At 40.3% G+C, this 21,024-nt stretch overlaps 1 protein-coding gene across 3 annotated transcripts in view; it reads right to left on the reverse strand.

Moving 5' to 3' along the window:
- Positions 1-16,290: 16,290 nt before the first annotated feature.
- The window catches only part of KCND3 (potassium voltage-gated channel subfamily D member 3), a 933,785-nt gene continuing 929,051 nt past the window's right edge, over positions 16,291-21,024 (reverse strand). For 2 of the 3 annotated variants that reach the window (XM_069238663.1, XM_069238662.1), the window contains one exon: positions 17,129-20,761. In XM_069238663.1, coding sequence (XP_069094764.1) covers positions 20,563-20,761 — 199 coding nt within the window. In that variant the 3' untranslated portion in view covers positions 17,129-20,562. Of the gene's footprint in view, positions 20,762-21,024 lie in introns of all 3 variants that reach the window. The other variant, XM_069238665.1, reaches the window with a different exon arrangement.

Here is a 21,024-nt window from a genome sequence, read left to right on the forward strand (position 1 = left end):
TGAAAATGTATAATGAGAAAAAAGTACACACCTATGCATATTTAAAGGATATTGCAAAACACCTCAGAGTTCCATTTTGTTTTATAAAGGAAGATCCCCTTTGGCCCTGTTCCCCCATATGGTCACAGAACTCCTTGGTAACTTACAGTATCTTTAAAATGAATGGTGTGGTTACTTTATCCACACATGTTACTATTAGTATCACTATTCTTATTTTCATTACTACAGTTACAATTAGTATCAACATTGTTCACAAAAGCCTGCTTTTACTGTACTAAACCTGCATCTACAGTTCTAATTGCTGTTACTTTCTCACTTTTAATAAGAAAATGACACCTCCCTACTGTAATTACTTCTTACCATGATATCACAGTACCTGCTAGAGCCAGCAGACGAAGTACAAATAATATCTCAATTATTGCTTAAACAATTAAAGTATTGACAAGTTTTCAGCTCCTCTTCTGAAATTGCAAGTGGATGAGGCTTGTAGTTCAGGCACCTATTAATAATTTTGTATTCCATTTAGTAGTACTACTACTAAGTGCTACGAAATGCTATTCACAAACCTAAGGGCTCATTATGAGTGTGGCGGTCTGGGGACTGCCACACTCGCATTGACGATTGGACCGCCGCACTCCAGGTGGTCCGACTGCCCAATTACAACCCTGGCAGGCAGACCCACCAAAGGACTGCTGCCCCTGCTGGGAACATGGTTCCCGACGTGGTGATGGCAGTCTGAGCTGATCTCAGCGCCACCTGGCTGATTACAACTCCCCTCACCGCCAGCCTTTCCATGGCAGTTTCACCTGCCTCCCTGCCCAGTGCCATGGTAATGCGCACAGTCTGCTTTGCAGATAGTGCGCATTCCTAAGGTGCTGATCGCCCCCCTCCGTGCCATAAGATAGCACTCAGCTCCTTTAAGGTAGCCGAGCGCTATCTTGCAGCACTGTCCCTGACGGTCAGTCCAGCAAGACCACTCTATTACAATGTTTCTGATAGGGCGGGAGCCCCAGCAGCCATGGCAGTGGCTTCCTCCCTGCAAGTTTGGCGGCCTCACGTTGGGACTGCCAAACTCGTAATGAGGCCATAAGTGGTTTAATTTCCACCTTTACCTCTCCTATCTTTGCAATGGGGAGAATCTAAGACATGTAAGTTTACTACTTAGTAGTAAGTGATGTAGACACCAGGAAAGTGGCTGGAAAAAGTGACATACTTTTTTGCTAAGTAGAAGGGGGAGGACTTTAGGGAGGCGTAAAGAGGTCTTTAAAGAGGGACATGCACTCACCCAGAAAAGAATAAGCCTTATGCTATTCACAAACAGCACTCCAGAGCTTCTAAACTTACTACAGCCAATGATGCAAAAGAGACTAAGTCCAGTGCTGCATGTGCCCAACCACTGTTAATTCAATATCCTTTCATGGAAAATAATTAAGGGAGGTACTTAAAAAACCCTCATAGTAAATCATTTAAAGTAGGTAATAAATAAATAAATACGTTTTAATGTTAAAATAATGAAAATAATAGATGATATGTAATATTTAATTAATATGTATTTTAGCAACATTTTTACATGTATAAATGAATATAACAATAACTATGTATTAAAATATAACTAAATTATGTTTAAATAATTATGCACATCACATTTAATAATAATTAATGCATAATAAAAAATGTAAACTTTTTATGTTAGAGTGAAATTTGTTGTTTAATTTAAACTTCATAGAAGTAATGTGATATGATATATTTAAATGAATGAAATATTTAATGTCAAATTAATTTATCAGTGAACTATTTTCAATTGTGTTCATTTAAAACATACATTTATATAAACTTTCATTTACAAAAAGTAACTTACAAACTATGTCTACTATCCTTTTGTAACTTTTAAGTCTACTATTGTTTTGTAACTTTTATCTATATTTTACCGTAGGGAGATACCACTGTCAAGGTGGAGGTCTACCTATAATAAGGTATGGGGAAGATGAAATACATTTATACATCTTTATAATAATTTAGTAAAAAAACTAGTTCTTTGTTAAATATTCATGTAAATTAATTGTATAATATATTGTAAATAAAACAAAATAAAAACAATGCTACAGCACTATTAACTTAAACTCCAATTACGTTTTACAAAAAATATTTATTATGCATTAAAAATTATTAAGTTTGTGATGTATAGAATTAATTAAAAGTTACTTAATTGTATTCTATTAAAATACATTTTACATTTAACTTTATATTTAAAGCAGGTTGTTAAAATATTTTACAATTAAACATTAAATGTATTCATTTTAGTTATATTATTAACATTATTTATATTTACGTGTTCAAATATTTTAAATCATTGAATTTAATTTAATACTATTTCCCATTGGATTTTATTTTAATCCATGTTGCCATTAATTTACATGGGAAAGTATTAGAGTGTCCATGGTTGGCCATGTGTGGTGCTGGACTTAGTAATGGTTCGTTTTTTACATTGTTCACTTACAGTTGTAAGTTTGGCTCCAAAATCCTGGCACTGGCAGGACTGAGTTCAGCTAACAAATTTCAGTCATGTCAAAGAGGTAGAGATGTAAGGTCTGCTACTCTTAAATACATCAAAGAACAGCTGCTTTTCTAAATGCTATTGCAAATATTAACAACTTAATCTTTGAAATATTGGGAAATTTGATTACAGAATGCTGGTTTTGAAATGACGACCATGATATGAGAGTCACCATTAGGAATTTGATTTATAATAGCAAAGTTCTGGTTTTGGGTGTTGGAAGCAGAAACAAAATGGTTAGACTAATATTCTTCATGGTGTCATAAATAGTCATTTTACAAATTAACAGTTTATGAAAATGTTCTTGATTCAGGGGTGTAGATTGGGAGTTATTTTCTTTTGGCTTCTTTAACCTCTGATTTCTGTTTGACCAGTTCTGAGGTAAACCATGGAGAGTGTTTCTAGTTATCACATGTTTTACTTGAGTCAAGGTTCCAATCTCAATCCAAATTGGCAACACCCAGTTTATATAATTCACATAACTTTTAATTGAACAGTGATGCAGAACAGCTTGCCTTAAAGACACATTTACAGACACAGGACCCTATTATGAGTTTGGCAGTCCGAGAACCGCCAAACCCGCGATGATGGTTGGACCGCCGCATTCAGCGCAGTCCAACTGCCAGATTACGACCCTAACCATTGGACCATCAGGGGACCACCATCACTGCCAGGATCATGGATCCCGGCTGGGTGGTGGCAGTCAGAGTCGTGGTCAGCCACGGCGGTGCTGAGTTCACCTATGCCATGTTGATCATAAGTCCTCTTTCCGCCAGCCTTTTCATGTTGGGGTCCCCACCATTTAAAGGCTGGTGGAAAGCTAATGCTGAGGGCCATAAGAAAACCCCTGCACTACCTATGCCATGGGCAGTGCAGGGCCCCCCAGCCAGCACCCTTCAAATGTGATCTGTCTGCAATGCAGACAGTGTGCATTCTGAGAGTGCTGTTGTGCCATGGTGCTGTTGTGCCACGGCATTGGCCTTGGCTCTCAGGTGGGCTTACCGTTGGAGCACTGCTGGTGCACCTACTGCACTGATATATTATAATCCTAGCTTTATAGTCTTCAAACGATGCCCAAAGTCAGGGTGGGACCAGCTTAATCAAAGAACTAATGCTGAGTAGCATCCATGAAACCAATAGCAATCATGAGTTGGTGGACATTTCTATCAGAAGAAAACAGGTTATGCAGTTACTGAGATATACTGTAGAAAGAACACACAACAGAATCTTCACAAGGATCTCTTTAAGACCATCGTGAACCATCCTTTAGTAGCTCAGGTACCAGGAGTGCTGACCTGGATGATCAAGGGGTGGGACCTCCTGTTCATGAGTACAAGCACTGCCTTATGAGAAGTTAACTTCCTCTGGAAAGGTGCTTGGAACATTTTGTGTTGCCTCCTTGCCTGTCTGCTTTCATCTTATGGTTAATGTAAACAAGGAAAAAGTACTCTGTTACGAATTGCCTAAGGAGCAACATAGAACAAATGGATGTGTTATAAAGGCATATTAAGAACATTTTCACAGCATGATGGTGGATAATATATATGTACAAATGTCTCTTTCCTGCTCGTTTTGATACCATCAGCATGTATAAGCTTTTCTACATTACTGCTTTAATGACTGAGAATCTTGATGGGCAGACGCAGTAGCTTCAGCAAAAAATGCTCCTCTGTATACCTATTGCTTCTAATTTGGAGACTAACCGCCTCATTATGAGTTTGGTGGTCCAAACGCAGGTCCGCCAAACTCGCGGGGAGGAAGTCACCGGCATGGCGATGGCATCCCCCTGCCCTATTTCAATGTTCCCACCAGTCTGACCGGCTGGAACATTGTAATAGATTGTTCCGGAAAGTCATCTTGAGGTAACAGTGCTGTGAGATAGCACTCGGCTCCATTAGAGGAGCCGAGTGCTAACTTGTAGCACAGAGAAAGCCGACCAGCTCCCTCGTAATGCGCATTGCCTGCAAAGAAGACAGTGTGCATTCCGAGGGGGCTGGCCAGGGAGGGCCCCCAGCACGCACTCACCGCAAGCCTTTCCATGCCGGTGAAAGGCTAGTGGTGAGGGGAGTTGCAATCAGCCAGGTGACGCTGAGTTCAGCGCTGCCTGGGCTGAGTGTAACTCAGACCGCCATCATCACATTGGGAACCATGTTCCCAGCGAGGACAGCAGGCCTTTGTTGGGTCTGCCCGCCAGGGTTGTAATTGGGCGGCCAGACTGCCCGGAGTGAGGTGGTTCTACCATCCACGCGAATGTGGTGGTCCTCAGACCACCACACTGGTAATGAGGCCCTATATGTACGCAAGGTGGAGCCTGTGCAAGAGACAGCACCATTGTTTCTTTTACTCAGCAGTTCTTTACGGTGTTGCAAAAAGTATATTCTGTTCTGCGGGAGTTGGTTTATTGAAGGAACGTATTAATTAGCTAAGGCTATCTCAGTGCAATACTACTTTTATGTAGTGGGGAAGTAAGTGGTGAGATTGTTACAACAGAGAAGCAGGTGACAGAGGAGGGGAAGGTAGACACACAAAGACTGAGCAGGGTGACAAAGAGAAGAAACTTGTCAAAGAAACATACAGCATGTCTTGACATTTGTGGCACATACTCATTTTAATCCAAGATTGGAAACATTAGGTACAGCAGTGGCACAAGACGGGATACTGCAAATGATATACAAAGTTCAACATATGCACTACCATTTAAAATTAAGACAACATGAAACATACTCTGTCGAAGGTTTTTTCCGTTCTCCAATGTGTCCACACCTGCTGTTTTTGTAATACTTTGTGGAATGTTCAATATAATGCTCAGAGTTGGCACCACCTTTACAATTTTGGGAAAAAACGAGTTTTGAGATGTGCAGGTGTATATTTCACAGTGAAACCAGACTTGAATACTGCCGTCTCGCGGCCTGAAGGCAAAGAAAAAAGAGACAAAAACTACTTGTAGACGCGCCCTGAAAATCGGTCTGTGATTGGTTGAAGGCGCCAGCTATAAAGTCATCACTTGCACACGGACAGGAAAAATAACTTTAGACATTGTTTTACCAGACGTACACACACACAGTTACGCTGCCAACTTTACACTGACTTGCAACATCAGGACACAAACAACATGAAGAAAAGAACAGAGGCTGCACAACACTGAGGCGACGTGACTTGTGAGGGGACGTTTTCACTTCTACCTGTTGTACTTCACATCGGTTTGACGTCGAATGAATCCTTTAGAAGCAGATGAGATATAACCTGTATTCCAAAATCTCCAAGACATGAAGAGGGGAGAAGCAGCAACATCATTCTTCCTGCTCCAAGGAGCTTACAATCTACTGACACAGGAAAGGTTGGTTCAGTTTAAACTGTTTAAACATTCTTGCTTTCACCTTTACCCATCTGTGTAGAGTTATTTTTTTAATGATTCAGTGTTTTTATGTTAACAAAGAATGTTGTGATTGTTGACTACTCAAGCTTTCATGCAGAGTTTCCGCCACACTTTGGAAGACGGTAGAGATTTTAAAGAAAATTTCATTTAGATTTTGTTGCTGTTCATTGGATTGTAAATGAAATGCATACAAACATAGATATGCAAATCTAATTGCCCACACATGGACTGCATTTCCACACCATGCTCAACAGCCGTAGAACCTAAAAAAGACACAGTTTCGGGGTCATGGGATGTTAAAATAAAAAGCCATAAGAGACTATTTTAGCACCACCCGTGGTCAACAACAATCGATGGCATACATTAACAAATGTATCTGTATGTGAACAAACATATAAATACACATTATTAATGGAAAGAAGTGAATCAACACATTAATTATGCTAGAAAATCATTTTTTGCAAGCATGCTTAACCAAACAGATCAAGCTTCAAGATCCGATTTTATTTACTTTCAGCACTTGGCTTTTGCAAAAGAATACACTTGAGGCTAACAGCATCTAGCTCCTCCATAAAACAGGGAAAGGGATTTAGCTAGACCTTCATGGTATGGACATTTTAGGTTCTTCAGAATTTGGTATGGCCAAAAGAAAGCCACGAACATGGCTTGGAACTAGACACAAGACTCCTTGTCATCATGGCAGCCTCAGATGGTGTACACCATGATTCTACAGATCATCTTAGAGGGCCCTCTGCCTTCACTGCAAATCTCTAGGTTCCTGCTTTACACTGGAAGTTGCTTTATGCAAGGTTGCACGAAACACAACTATGCTGATGCCAATAGTAAGTACGCTACTATACATGGAGACATTATAGGTTATACCTAAATTTCTTCTTTGCAGGTTATTTTAGAATCAGTCATTTCAGGGAAGAGGCATAGACCCTTGTGGCCACTGAGCTCCACATGGTATCACAAAATAGATTGTCAATGCTTTGAAAAAGGCTTATCTTTTTCTGATAAGTGTGTCGCTTGGTGCCAAAGGTATCAGGAGTATGAGGATTATCTTTGCTGAGTCTATACTTGTAGGTGACCTCTACCATGAAACAGATCACAATGTCTAAACCTCCTCCATCTTCGCTGGATGCTCTTTTCACCCCTGAGGGCTGTGGGTTGAGCAAAGTTTTTGAAATGGTCATTTTACGTTAGATTCCATTGGACTCCGTCTATCAATGGAAGCTAAACATGGCTTAGGTTAATTCACATAAGACTCTTCACCTCACTTATTAAAATTGTGGGAAATCTTGGAGGAGGTGCTCTGGTGGCCATGGTCTGATGAGCCACTGCATTCCATTAAGAAAGAAGGACCAGAGCTTTTGAGTCACTCCTCTTGTGTTGTGGAACACTTCAAATAGCTTGGTTCTGTACCTCAGCTATTCCCTGCTTAGTGTTGTTGTGGTGCTGGTTTCTAGTGTGGTTACAACAGGATGTGTGGCTTGTGGTGATTTGTTAACAATTGGGGGTCATACTTTTGGAAATGGCATGGGGAACAGCTTGGAGGTAGTGTTTGTGTGATCCCGCTAACCAAGGTAAATTCTATTTGGACTCAGTATTGACCTGTCTCAGCGATCCTTTTTGACCCAAACCTCATTTCACTGCTTTAGTCTTTCTCCTACACTTTTATATTTTTCCAGTTTAGCTCCTCATGACTTCCCCCCAGTACTCCAAGACCTCCTTTGGGTATTCAAAGACTGAGCAAAGGATCTCAAATGGTCTCGCTGGTTCATAATCATCATCACCATCACCCGATCACAGAAGTCAGAAACCAGATGGGGGAGGTGCAAATCAAATCCTCTTCAGTAGCTGCATCTGCACAGGCTCCTGACAATTATGGGGCTTCTTGTCTGCCTACCGACTGGACAAGTCACTCTATCAGACTCATGATGAAACATCTGAGAGTAACAAAACAAAGTCCTGTCACAACATTTCTTGCTTACAGATCATGGGCCTGATTTAAAGTTTGACGGACGTGTTACTCTGTCACAAACCTGGCAGATATTCCATCTGCCGTATTATGGTTTCCACAGGATATGGGATCATAAGACGGGATATCCGCCACATTTGTGATGGAGTAACCCCATCCGCCAAACTCCAAATCAGGTCCCATGGTTTCATAGGTTTCGTTAGGAATGAAGGAATCTGTTTGATCACAAATATTTGCAACTGAATGATTTTGTTAGCCTATTAAAGGTAGAAATTTACTGCTTTTTTGGATAAATACTAATTTTACTAAGTGCAACATTCTGGGATAAAAAAATACGCTCTATGTAAAATGTGTGACCAAAGGAAGAGAAAATAAATGGAGGTTTATGCGTGCATTCAAATGTTGAATGGGGCCATTACCATCGCAAAAGTCAGAAAGCGCATACTAGGTTCTAATTCACAAGAACCTGCTGCTTTTTATCATATAAGTTACTATGAACAAAAAATATTTCTGTTGCAAAAAAGGAAATGTTTATGGAACAGCAATACCTAAAATGTACATAGGTATTTTCTGTGAAACTTAATCAGTGGATGATAGTATCCACTGGTGTTTTAATCTTACTTTCGAAGGTGCTGGCTTGAAGGCATTTCTCGTTTGCATCACTGAGAGTTTATGTCACATATCTGAATTGAACAGTGTTTATTTTCTTTTTCTTAGGAGACAGGTATAGTGAGGTCAATCCAGTTGACCAGGAAAGAGCAAGGCAAATCAAGAGTCCGGTCAAAGTTGAGAGAAACTTTAAATTAACTGAACGGATTGACTTGCGAGGAGCCTGACTAAGAGAACTAATAGACAGCAACGAATTCACCGGTCCGGACGCAAGCCATTGTAAATACTTAGGGCCAGATGTAGCAAAGGGTTTTACCTATTCTGTATCTATGGGAAAATGTGTTCGTAAATATGGCCCTTAATATTTCTTTTTTTATTCATGGTAAAATAGGCACTGCTCTTGGGGCAACGCTAAAAAGTAAAGGCCTTATTCGTATTAAATTAATTTAAATATTTTGTATGGTGCTAATGGCATCCAATCATCCATAACCTACGTGGAGGGATTTCCTGGAGAGCAACAGAAATCTAATATGATATTATAGGTTTACATTCTCAAAACATGTAACATTTATTTTATTTAGCATTGTGAAAATTGTTGTAGAATGCCATAAAGTAGGTATGTTTTGTTTCAAACTGAAATTAAGTTCATGATCAGCAGTGACTGATGCAGTGCAAGCAGTTGCAATGCCAGCAATTCACTAAATCAGTGGTTCCCAACCTTTTGACTTCGGTGGACCCCCACGTTTCATTACTGGAACCCCCACTGAATCATTATTGGAATCCGGAGGCACCCCCCCAATGAGTCATTACTTAAAACTGGGGACCTAATCTGTTAAGATTATTTAATTTTCTAAGCAGTTGAGGACACCCTGAAGAGGCTTCTCGACCCCCAGGCGCCCCCGGATCACAGGTTGGGAACTACTGCACTAAATCACAAGGTTTATGACTGCTATATGGCTTTATATATGCACTGAACTCAGTTTGTGAATCAGTAACAGTACACTTAATCATTAAATTGGTTTAGGAAGGTATAACAAATCACATTTTCGAAGAGAGAGTTTTACTGTGTCCATTCTAAATATTGAGTCGCTATGGTATGTATCAATGTTTTGTGACTAAAAACCAGCCAGAAAAAAAATTGAAACATTACCGACTCCTGAGTTGTGGTGGTAACACATTTAAGGAGTTAACACTTTTGTGAATGTAAAAAAAGTAATTTCCTGGAGAGGACACAGTGGTCAAGGGGACCACTGCCAACCCTCAAACAAACTTTATAAAAAATAAACTATTCTTTTTAACTGCAGCTCCGTTTCCTATAATGAAAATGGGCTTCATTTTTTTAAAGTTTACTTTATTTAAATACAGTCACAGGGATGGTGACTATTATTATTATTTGCTAACCCTGGCATGCCACCATAACTCTGATGGCATACAATCATTGTGAGTTGCAATTTGAGACCAACCTCATGAATTTTGATGAGGTAGCTTGCATTGTGACCAGCTATGATTCAGAATTTCACCTCCATGTCGCAATTTACAATCCCAGAAGGTTCCCCAACATCTTTCATCCATTTTAAGCAATATTTTGGAAGTGGTGTTGTGCAAAAGCTTAAACGTTTATCATTAAACTCAGAAGCTTCTGCATTATTTGATGGCGGACATCACATATTAACTTCATATAAAAGAGGATAGATTGCACAGTATATTGGAGTGTACCCCTGGTGAGATAGTGTACAATTTGAAACATCACATTGCTTTGCCCATTAAATGTAGGGCAGCTACACATGGCGTGTATATAAATATAGAGTGCCCCATTTATGAAGGCTTTACATTCAGTACATGTTGTCAATACATTTGAACGTTTTGTAGGCCAATTAAAAGTTATTGTGCTCTTCTGAAGGCATTAATTGTTGCTAACACCCCTTTTAGTCCATGCTAACTGCTGTAACTATGTGTCCAAAATTGTGAGACTATTTCCTGGAACTCTTTAACCGAGAAAAAATATCTCCTTGTCACTATATGATTGTACAGGATGCTAATGGTCCAATACAAGAATTTTTAAGATTTTTAATCTGACTCCTCAAGCCCTCTTCTTAGAAATATTTGATTGTCTTCTTCACCGCCTCTGTCCTTTTTCTTGAGATTCTCAAGACACAAAAAGTACATAGACGGGCATGCTCCTCTGCAACACTGTGCCTTCTTTGTGAAATATCCTGCCACCAGTGCTTAATTCGTAACAAAACAAGTGCCAGGGCCCTCGCCAGGAGGCCACTAGCTTGCACTACCCAGTGCCCCTGCCAGCGCTGCCAATGACAATACTGCCAACACGCTACTAACCATCAAAGTCCTACAAGTGAGACAATTCAAACTGTTCAAGGCCCCCAAAGCTACACGAATAGCTTGGGGGAAAGGGAATAGTCATTTTTTTGTATATCTCTAAATTGGGCAGACAACAGTACCATTTGACAGACTGCCACAAATGCCGATGTTGACAACCAAATACCACTCCTGAGCACTGGAAACCACCGGCACAAATTAAGAACTGCCTGCCACCCTATTTTTGGTTCATCCTTTTTAAGCTACGCTTTAGGAAACAGCTACAAGCCTTTCTTTTCCCTTAGTTGGTCTTTTCAGTACTTAAATCCTCCTTCTATGACTCATCATAGTTTTTCTGCAAGAAGAGGACCTCAGGGTTACCTACATACTAGAAATCCCCAAACTTAACAAATATTATGTGGAGTGCATCGGTAACCTGCAAATACATTTGTTCTGAACAAAAGAATAATCTCCACCTTGCAGATATTATCTATTTCCAAAGCATGATTCTTGTCTGTTGGTAATTTGTTAATTAAGCTCACATCATCAGCTCCTTCATGTAATAGGATGAAGAGTCCATCATATTAACAACTGTTTTAATTGAGAAGGTTTCAGGAAAAAGGCATGTATGATGAAGTGTTAATTTGCGTATTTCAAAATGTGTTCTTGGACCGATGTGTCAGACGAGAGCTAAGGATCTTAATGACAGTGTTGAGAAAATTTAAAATCCTCCAAGTTCTGGAAGAAACTCTAAATATGGTGAAACACACAGTGGCTAAATTCTTCTACAGTACTATCCCAGTGTGGGAAGAAAGTCAGCTTGTAGGTTCGATTCCACATCTAGAGTTTGCCTCAGAGCTTGTATGATTTTCTGTTCTCACCAAACTATAAATGAGGGTCCTAAATCTGTAAAAGCCCTACCCAGCACCATCAAGCAATGTATTCGCTCTCCTGGCACCAAAACTCAAATTCTTTAAACTGCTGTGTTGTTTGTGTTTTGCGATAGATGTTGTCCATGGTGGCACCAGCATTTCCCAGTAGACACCTTTTTGATGTGGCCACGTCCTGCTGCTTTCATCATGCTATCATTACCCATTTCTTTAAAAGTGCCATCCCAGGACAAACAGAGTGCTACAAATCATTTGCCTATCTTTCCTTTGTATAAAAATACTAATATTCTAATGGCTAATATGATACTAATTTCACAATTATTCAGAGGCTATTACATTTTTAGATAGATAGTTTTCAGGGGAAATGCTGGATGTGCTACCAATTGCTACTGGCAGTCCTCAATGCTTTTTGGATGGCCTCTGATGTCTGCAGTGACAAAGTCCTTCTCGGCCTACCTTCTACTTTTGATATCATGAACCATGCCATGTTTCTGAATCGCTTTAGTTCTAAAGCAGGCATCCCTCTTGTGGAATGTTTCAAAACGTGCCTTATCAACCAGGCCTTGGCAAAGCCTGATGTCCCTCAAACTTTAAGGCCTTGGTGCCTGACTCATAGAGTTGAACTGAAGTCATTGCTTTCACCTCACCATGCTTCACTAATATATATTTTGAACCACTAGCTTCAATGTTTTATAGTCAAATGTAAGCACCCAACTTGCGTTTCATTGTTCCAATTAGATGCAATTCTATATATGATATTGGCATTTTTTTAGACAGGAAGACTAATAGTATGAAATTAGAATGGCAGAAACGTTTTCTAGCTAATCAAAGGCAAGCCTGAGGATCAGTGGGGGGAGCTTTTAGGCCACTTTCTGGCTTTACTTCAAGTTGCATGCGGGCCACTCGCTGAGCACAAAGAGGTTTAAAGTTTCCTCTGCTTGTTATTTTTAATGAGGAAACTGCCTTGTAAGATCCTCCTTCCATCATTTGATAGGGTTTTTAAAAACAATTTGTGCGACTTTTGCTGAGCTACTTACAGCAAGACCTTGCAGCTTGAGGGGGACATGCGTCTACTCTGTTTCAGAGCTTACTCTCTTAATTTATGGGAACATTAGTCCATTGAGAAGGCCTGAATTAAGGAGGCAGAATAAAAGCGTTGCAGTGGTGGACACACTAAGGGCCTGATTACGACCTTGGCGGATGGGAAACTCCGTAACAAACGTGAAGGATATCCCATTCGCTGTATTGCAAGTTCTGTTATATCCTATGGAACGTCTAAGACGGCGGGTGGGATATCCGTCATGTTTATGGGGGAGTATCCCATTCACCAAGGTCAAATTCAGGCCGTAAATGCCTGGGAACCATTTTACAGTACGTTATATGAACTTCAGGAAGCAGCTCACGGAAGGGATGATCTCCAGTTGTTAAGCCCATCACGTCAATGCTTTGTTATCACCACTGTCAAGTGGGAAGCCCCAAGAAAACATGGGTGCCTGTGCACTACACAAAAGATTCACATAACATATGTAGAACTCTCTGCTTCCACTGTGTACACCATTTGAAAATGTTGTTTTTCCTCAGCATGATGCACACTGCTCATTTACTCCTTAACTAATGTGCACCATATGCACCCCAGTGCGAGACATCCTCTGTTCTTTGAGATGCAATTATTATTCTCCCTGTCAACTATCCTATAAAATCAATTTCTACCCCCAGTTTCATTGGGGATATACAATTGAATAAGCTAGGTTGTAAAAGTGCTTCATAATACTAGATCGGTTTATGGTGTTTTACATTTCATGCACATGTCGTATCATAGACATTTAGAATAAGTGTAGGTGCTTTATTTTAGCAGTTCTAGGCGCTACATATTATATGACAAAGCAATTGTGAGGCATGCAATCATACCAACAAATGGTGATTTACACTAGTTGACCATCTTATGGTGGTCCTATAAACCATGCCATGATGCTTGACACCAGTAGACAAAGCTGCTCTTTATACCAGAAAATAAGCAGGTGTGTCTAATCCAATCAGACAAAGCTATGTGGGGAGACCAAGCAATGGTATCATTAGATCAAGTTACTGTTCTTCATAGCTGTGGTTTTAGGCTTGGTGAACTGCACCAAGAGTTCATATGATGTGTTTCCTTCTTAATAAGCCTAGCTGGTGTGTTCCATACTAGAAGCACTAACTATAACAATACAAATATAGATTTAACCTCCCTGAATGGTATAACACCAGAATATTAAATTCTAAGTATCGTGCTTTAAGAAAGTAGTTAGAATATCAACTACAGCAGTGTTGTGGAGACAGTAGGTGAGTATAGGGATATTATTCAAAACTCCACATGCATGCACATTGAAGATCTACATCTTCAGGGTGCACAGATGTACGGTGAATAACAGAAAACGCATTCTTACATTTCCTGTGAAGGTATTATTCTGGTTGTGATATTGGTGTAGAACACTATTACTTTGCTTGATATTCCGCTGTAGAAGCCACAGCATCAGACACTACATGTCCAGGGCTTAGCTCTGCCGGCTAGTATCCGACCATCCACCATCGGTGCGAAGGGTTTCTCTATGGGGCGTGGCTTCCCTGAAATACCTTCTTAGTGGCTGAGATAAAGGTACTGCAGCAATGCTGTGTAACACAACGGGAACTCTCAATTCCATTCACGTGTAAGGTGACGTGTAAAAGATAAGCTATGCCAACAGCAAAGACTGATTTGTTCAGTTGCTTATTTGGCACGAGGGAGAGTCCCTCTGAGTTTTGGAAAATATAAAAGCAATGGATTTATCTATGTTTCGTTGCATCTTATTTTACAGCAGAGGGAGAGAGAACGAAATCGAGAGAAAGAAATATCCCACTGAAAGGGAAGAATAAAGTAACAGGCATGATATTGACGCTGGCGCAGCAGGAGGGTGCATGCAAAACGATCCGAAGAGAATTGAAACATACATACTTGCAAACATGGCCAGAGGAATAGTGCAGACTACGTCATCATCAGCCACAGCATCAACAGCCAATCACAGCCATAGGGAGAGAAATGCAAAGGAAACGGGCTACAAATAGAGGCATGTCCCAGGCATGCAGCAAGTGAGCTACCTGCCACGGAATGCTCCGGTAGAGTTTTATTGCTATTATGTAATTTGCACTGTGCACAGAATCGCACAATGCAGCCGGAGCATGAAGCTCCCTCCTTACCCCTGTCAGGGCGAAATCAGCACACATCCTTAGAGCTGCAGGCAGGGAGTGCCCATAGAGACGTAAAAAAACAGAGCCAGGGATTTCACACCCCCCCGCGGTGAGACGGCCAGTGTGCCAGCAAACCCACTCGTGACAGCGGCCTCATCATAGCTCCGAGAGGCTGCAGTACTCCCTCAGCCAGCATTTATTGGAGGATCATAGAACCTACCAGGTTGCTGGGGGGCAGTGCAGCTTCTGACTTAAAGTCCAGACTTGTGGGTACCCGCAACGTCTAATGACTATTCAGTTTTTCTGAAAAAATTACTCTGCAAGGCTTCACGATATTTTAGAACTCTCTTTAAATCGTACTCCTAAAGTGTGGTGCATTCTAGATGCGCTGTATGCTTGAGTAAGACTTTATTTGCAAGCTGCTGAGGAACAAGTAAATGCGAATGGTCCATGCACATTTGCATTCTTCTGAGGACATTGTCGCTCTTTTGTGAAAAGAAGATATGCCAGAGCAATTGCAATGATATTTCGCATTTCTACAAGGTTTACTCTTAGGGAAGCTATACTGAGATTGCTGACTGAAGAGGACAGATTAGCATAGAACATGGTCAACTTCCACAAAAGGAAAGGGGTGTCAGGGTAGTCCATGGTAACTTGAACCTGACACCGAAAATAGCCTTTCACTGAGGATGTTATGGTCTCATCATTCGATCAACCTTCATCGACACAATTGATGTGTTTGTTTTCTTCTCAATTCCCACAAATGAATTTTGTAAAATATTGTAATAGCATTGTCAAAATAGCTCTATGATATAATACAGGGTATTAAATTCAGAGTATGTCTTACCCATTCCAAAAACCAGCAATTAGACATAGCTGTCCTCTCCAAAGGCCTATTAGCAGAACTTAGCAGAGGGTGGTGACTGCTTTTAATGCCTGTCAGCATGAGGAGAATACAATTATCAGCTCCTGTTTCCCTATTCTCAGAAGACAGAAGAAAGGTAGGCTAACAGCAGCAGTTAGTGGCAGTATTTTAAAGGTTCTGACTGGCTGTGCCAATCTCTGCTTTTTGTACTTGATGCTAATAGGAAACAAAATATACTTCTCAGTACTATCGCAAAAGGAACATTCAGATGAAAGATGTGAAATGGCTTCAATTTGGAATCCCCCACTGATGTGAATCGTACCAATTTGCAGGTATGGTATGTTTACGATGGTGTATCCTGACACCAGGAACGCTTTCAGCATTAGGGTGATAAGCAATGCACCATGTGAAATGAGCTAGGATAAATCCAGACCTTTAAGTGACCAGGAAATGGTGAGACAACTTTAAGTGCGATAAAGTTTCCAAACACATTTTCTTGAAAGTTCATGCATCTCCTTCATGGAGGGACCTTTAATAACTGCAATATCCTTTGAGTTAACATTGTTAATGAAAACAATAAATCAATCTCACATCCTTCTCCCTCTCTTACTAGTCAAACTGACATCTCAGAAGCATACTTTGAAAAATGGGCAAATGCATTACTTTTTTTAGAATATTTGAATTAGTTTTTGTTGCCTTAACTTCCAAGCCACGCACTGATACCACTACAATGAACACAGAGAGGTGTGTTCATGGGTAAAAGTGAATTTATTTACCTCTTAGCATAACATTGCTGTGCAATATTACCAGTTGTCATTCCCAGCATTCCTAATCCAGGCCGAGAAAAGGATGCAATTGTATTTGGTCACCACAAAGACACATGGTCCTCAGTATGGCCGTTTGTGTTTTTTTAGTACTCGTGGATACCACTGAAGGGCTCCCTGCACTCCAGTGCCCATCAAAGAATATCTCCGGCAGTGTAAGGAGCATTGCTTAAGGTGGCCATGAAAACAAAAGAGTCAGCATTTGTGACTCTGAAGGGTGGCTTAGCTGTTCAGAGGTCTATTTCCTCAAATACATTCATAGCTTGTATCCCTATTGTTCTTTCAGAATGGGCGCTAGCATGCCCTATAGATGATAGCATGTGCACGTTAGAGAAAGTTATCACCCAGCTACTACGTAGCATATGGACTGCTCTATTGACCGGAATACCAATATACTATTGGAGCCAGGACGTTCAGGAGTTGTGAACACATATCCATGAGCAAATGTAATGAACAGAGATTTTCAAACCCACCTCCTTTGCAGTTACTGATCGATCATCTTACTTAATATTGCAAAGAGGTGTTTAATGAAGACATGTCTAATTACATAATAATTTGATCCAAGAAGTAAAGGAAAAAAAACTCTACCCTCGTTAAATGGTTTCACACTATTTTTGAAATTTACACCAACCACAGTCTTAACATACCAGTTACTAGGTAGTAACTTCTAGGAATACAAGTTGTACAATTCCTTCACATCTTATTTTTGCCTCTAAAGGACTATCTAGCTAAGATGTCTACATAACTCACTAAAATGAACAAATGCACCCTTTTACAGAATGCAAAGATTCCCCAAAAGCACAACAAGCTGTTTGGTTGCTACTAATATTTCACTGTGGAAATCAGGTTAGTGAGCAAAAGTAATCCTCCATGATGGCGGACCTGCAGGGTCAGCTCTGACCTTACTGATGAACGGAAGGATTGAGACCTACTTAACTTTGTCAAAAGCATTTCATCATCCATAATATAGCATAAAACTATCCTAACAACACAAAACTACCACTGTTTCGAATTCAACTTCTGAGGGTGTACGTTGTACTCAATATAAGACCAAATATTGTTAAACCTAGATGTATGTAGCACACCACATCTATTGTGGTACATATGATTATCTCATAATTCACAGTGTAGATCAGTCTATCATTTAATTCATTTATTTATTCATGTATTTTTAAAGCACAAAATCACCAACGCTTTGATGCGCTTGTCTAGAGCTCTATGTAAATACAGGCCTCATACTTACCCTAGGGTAGGTTGAGATTGGGTAAGAAGCAAGGGAAGTCAGAGCACCAACCTATATCAGAGGCACATAGGGAGCAAATAATACCTTGTGTCTGAAAGACTCACTCAAACTTACTGAAGAATTCAATATTAACTGCTGAGCTTCGGATACTATTGTCCACCAAAAAGACAGAACTCACCTCATATGATTAGCGGAAGCTCAAACTGAAGCCTTATCATTCACAGTAATGAATTTATGATTAGCTGTGAGATTCGTCATGCCTGGAGCCAGAGTCTACGTTTTGCCAATTGTATTTTAAATCATCCAAGGCATTGCAAAGGCACTTGGACAGATGGACATAAATATTATATCTGTGAATATCCATCAGCACAACCTATGGAGTCAACATGCACGGAGATTTTTCTTTTAAATTTGGCCTTGGATGGATCCAAGGTACTGCCATGACAGACGACGCTACTTTAATCCAGATGCACAGTCACTCTTGTCCTAAAAGAACTGCATACCTGACAAATTACATTAAGGTTCTCACAGGTCGACAAGCTAAAGATTGTAGAACGATGTATTTTATTCGGCTCTTGGTCGAAGCAGCACTTCAAGGTGAAATGCCAGTTCTTAAGTTGCCAATATGTTGACTTTAATTTATAGTGTCTGCTATGTTTTAACAATGTGGCCTAGCAGACTTAATTTTGGTGCATTGTAGTCCCAGTTTGCTTCTAAAGAGCGCCATCTTTGCCACTGGCATTTCTACTGAAGACATGTAATTTGCAGAATTGGTATCCAACCAAATTTTCCAGAACTGAAGCTTATAATATATACTTTATTTATCCAGAACTTCAGATCATAAGAGGAGCAAAGCAAAGGCATGAAACAGTGGGTGTTCACAAAAAAGTAGAAATGCCAGAACCAAAGAATGTTGTGTGGGGGCATCATCTGGGAGGCAGTGCTGCTCATGCTTTTCCAGAGTAGGGATAAAACAGTGCCACTTAACCCGTGGACCAGTGCTCTGAACGTGATTGCTGGCCCTTTAGACTCCATGAGGTACAGCCATCAAGGAAAATCCACTTTCATGGAAATCAGGTCAAGAGAAGTAGCCTAACCAAGTTTATTGGCCAACAACAGTGGTCAAGCAGTGTCCTAGGGATATGTTTTAGCAGTCAGCTCCTGGCATATCTAACCTCGTACGCAATCATGCCTTCATCTCAGGGATGTGTTGCCACCAAATATTTATAACCATCAACGCTTGGTACCAGTTTCTAGACAATAAGTGCGGACCAGGTGGTGCATTTTGACAGTGAGGAATACATGGTAATGAGAATGGCAAGAATTGCAAAAAAAATGACAACTACAGACTGGTAATTTTACAAACTCTGACCTCTCAAGACCGAGATTGTACTGCCAATTTGGTAGATTCAAAGGTAACTGCGACTCGAGCATACTTAAAAAAACAAACATATCATCTACACCAAGAACCTGGTGATCTGTATTTGATATATTCTGTTGCTGGCATTTACCAGGATGGTTGTGCTAGTGGTAACCTGACCATTTAAAATTGTTATTTCCTTATTATCCCAAAAGCATTGAGCCAGACAGACAGGCATAAAACCAATAGCAGGGTTGCACCTGACAAAACCCATTTCTGGCCGTTCTGAGTTGGTTGGCTCAAGCTTAAACTGCATCCAAGCACATAACCAAGTACGAACTGGCCACTACAGTATTTACAACAGGCTGGGATTGAATGCATGCCCAAAAAAGAACAGTTGAGCAGCATGGGCATTGATACAAGGTACTACATTCAAACACAAGTATGAGTTTCGGATGATGTTGAGTTAGTGCTTTCACATTCTTTGCTATTTGTGTGTACAAGAAAAAAAAAACAAACATCATTTTCCCAACATTTACGATTTGTAAAAATACAGAACTGATAGTCTAGTCACACCGCTTACAAGTGATAGTAAAAATATAAAGCATAAATTAGTGTGGGACTAAACACTACCAAAGCCTGTCTTTTTTCACAAGTATTTCCACAGACAATAGTTAGCAGACAAATACACTGTTTGCACTGGTTTGACTCAAAAGGCCGTTACAAAATCGTCTAACTGACGAGAGGAACACCATACAATGAAGGATCCGCTTTCTGATCTGTTGCTACGGTGTGCCAAGTCAGTAATGTGCTAAGAATGTTTGTAATTTACACTCAGTTTAGTGTCCTCTCTCTGTGTTAAACTCACACGAAGGAAGGAAAATATATTTTTGTGACAGTGACTTCTTTCCATTTTCTAACCATTCTCTATAAAAGAAAAATTAAAATGCCTAATTTTGGTTGATAAAGATTCTCTTCCACGAAGAAAATTTCACAAAAGCCATAGTTTGTCACCTCTTTTTGTTTGTTTGTCAGTCATCTCTTCATGAATAAATATTATCCAATGGAAACCTTAAAAAAAGGTGCGTAGACACAGTGTTATCAATTAGCTTGAATCAAATTCTTCCTCCGTGCCATGCCCTCGGATATTTCCTAGCATCCAGAAACACAATGTGAAAATCAGGAATGTTTTTTCTCAACAAGCTCCAAATCCTTTGCAAGTTTGAGCCTTGATTGCCCTTCCTCCGTTGCAGATTCCATGTCGGTCTGTCCTTTCAGGCACGTATGCAGCAAATAAAGGAACAAGGAGAATCCGTTGACGTTGCGCTTCCAATGGCAGCATCCTACAGGGCAGAAACTTTGACAATGTTGCAACTAGCGGTGCTAATGTTTGTTGGATGGTCAGATGTGCTGGCAGACCTGCCCTCCCCATCTGGGGTCACAAGGGGTGGAGTGGGAATGCTAATTATCGCTGTAGTCATCTGGGAGGCTTTGCAATTCAATCGTAGACCATCGTCGGATTTCACGTTTAGGCTGGAGCGACTAGAAGACAGAGCAGATGTATTCAATAATTGGAAGAAACCACAGTGGCAACATCATACCACAGCATTTTCTTTTTAGGGTGAACCCCTCACCTTTGTTTTTAAAGTTGTCTGTCAAGTCTCCAGCTATTCCTTCCCCACATCAAAAATCATAATTACCAGTTTTGAGTGAGTCCCATGTGGTAACACTAATGGAATACCTCTCCTTGTCTTCAGTGTCCACTGGTTTATGAGTAGCTACCAATCGAATAACCCTTTCTTTGA

The sequence above is a fragment of the Pleurodeles waltl genome, chromosome 6, assembly GCF_031143425.1.
Source record: "Pleurodeles waltl isolate 20211129_DDA chromosome 6, aPleWal1.hap1.20221129, whole genome shotgun sequence".
NCBI lineage: Eukaryota > Metazoa > Chordata > Amphibia > Caudata > Salamandridae > Pleurodeles > Pleurodeles waltl.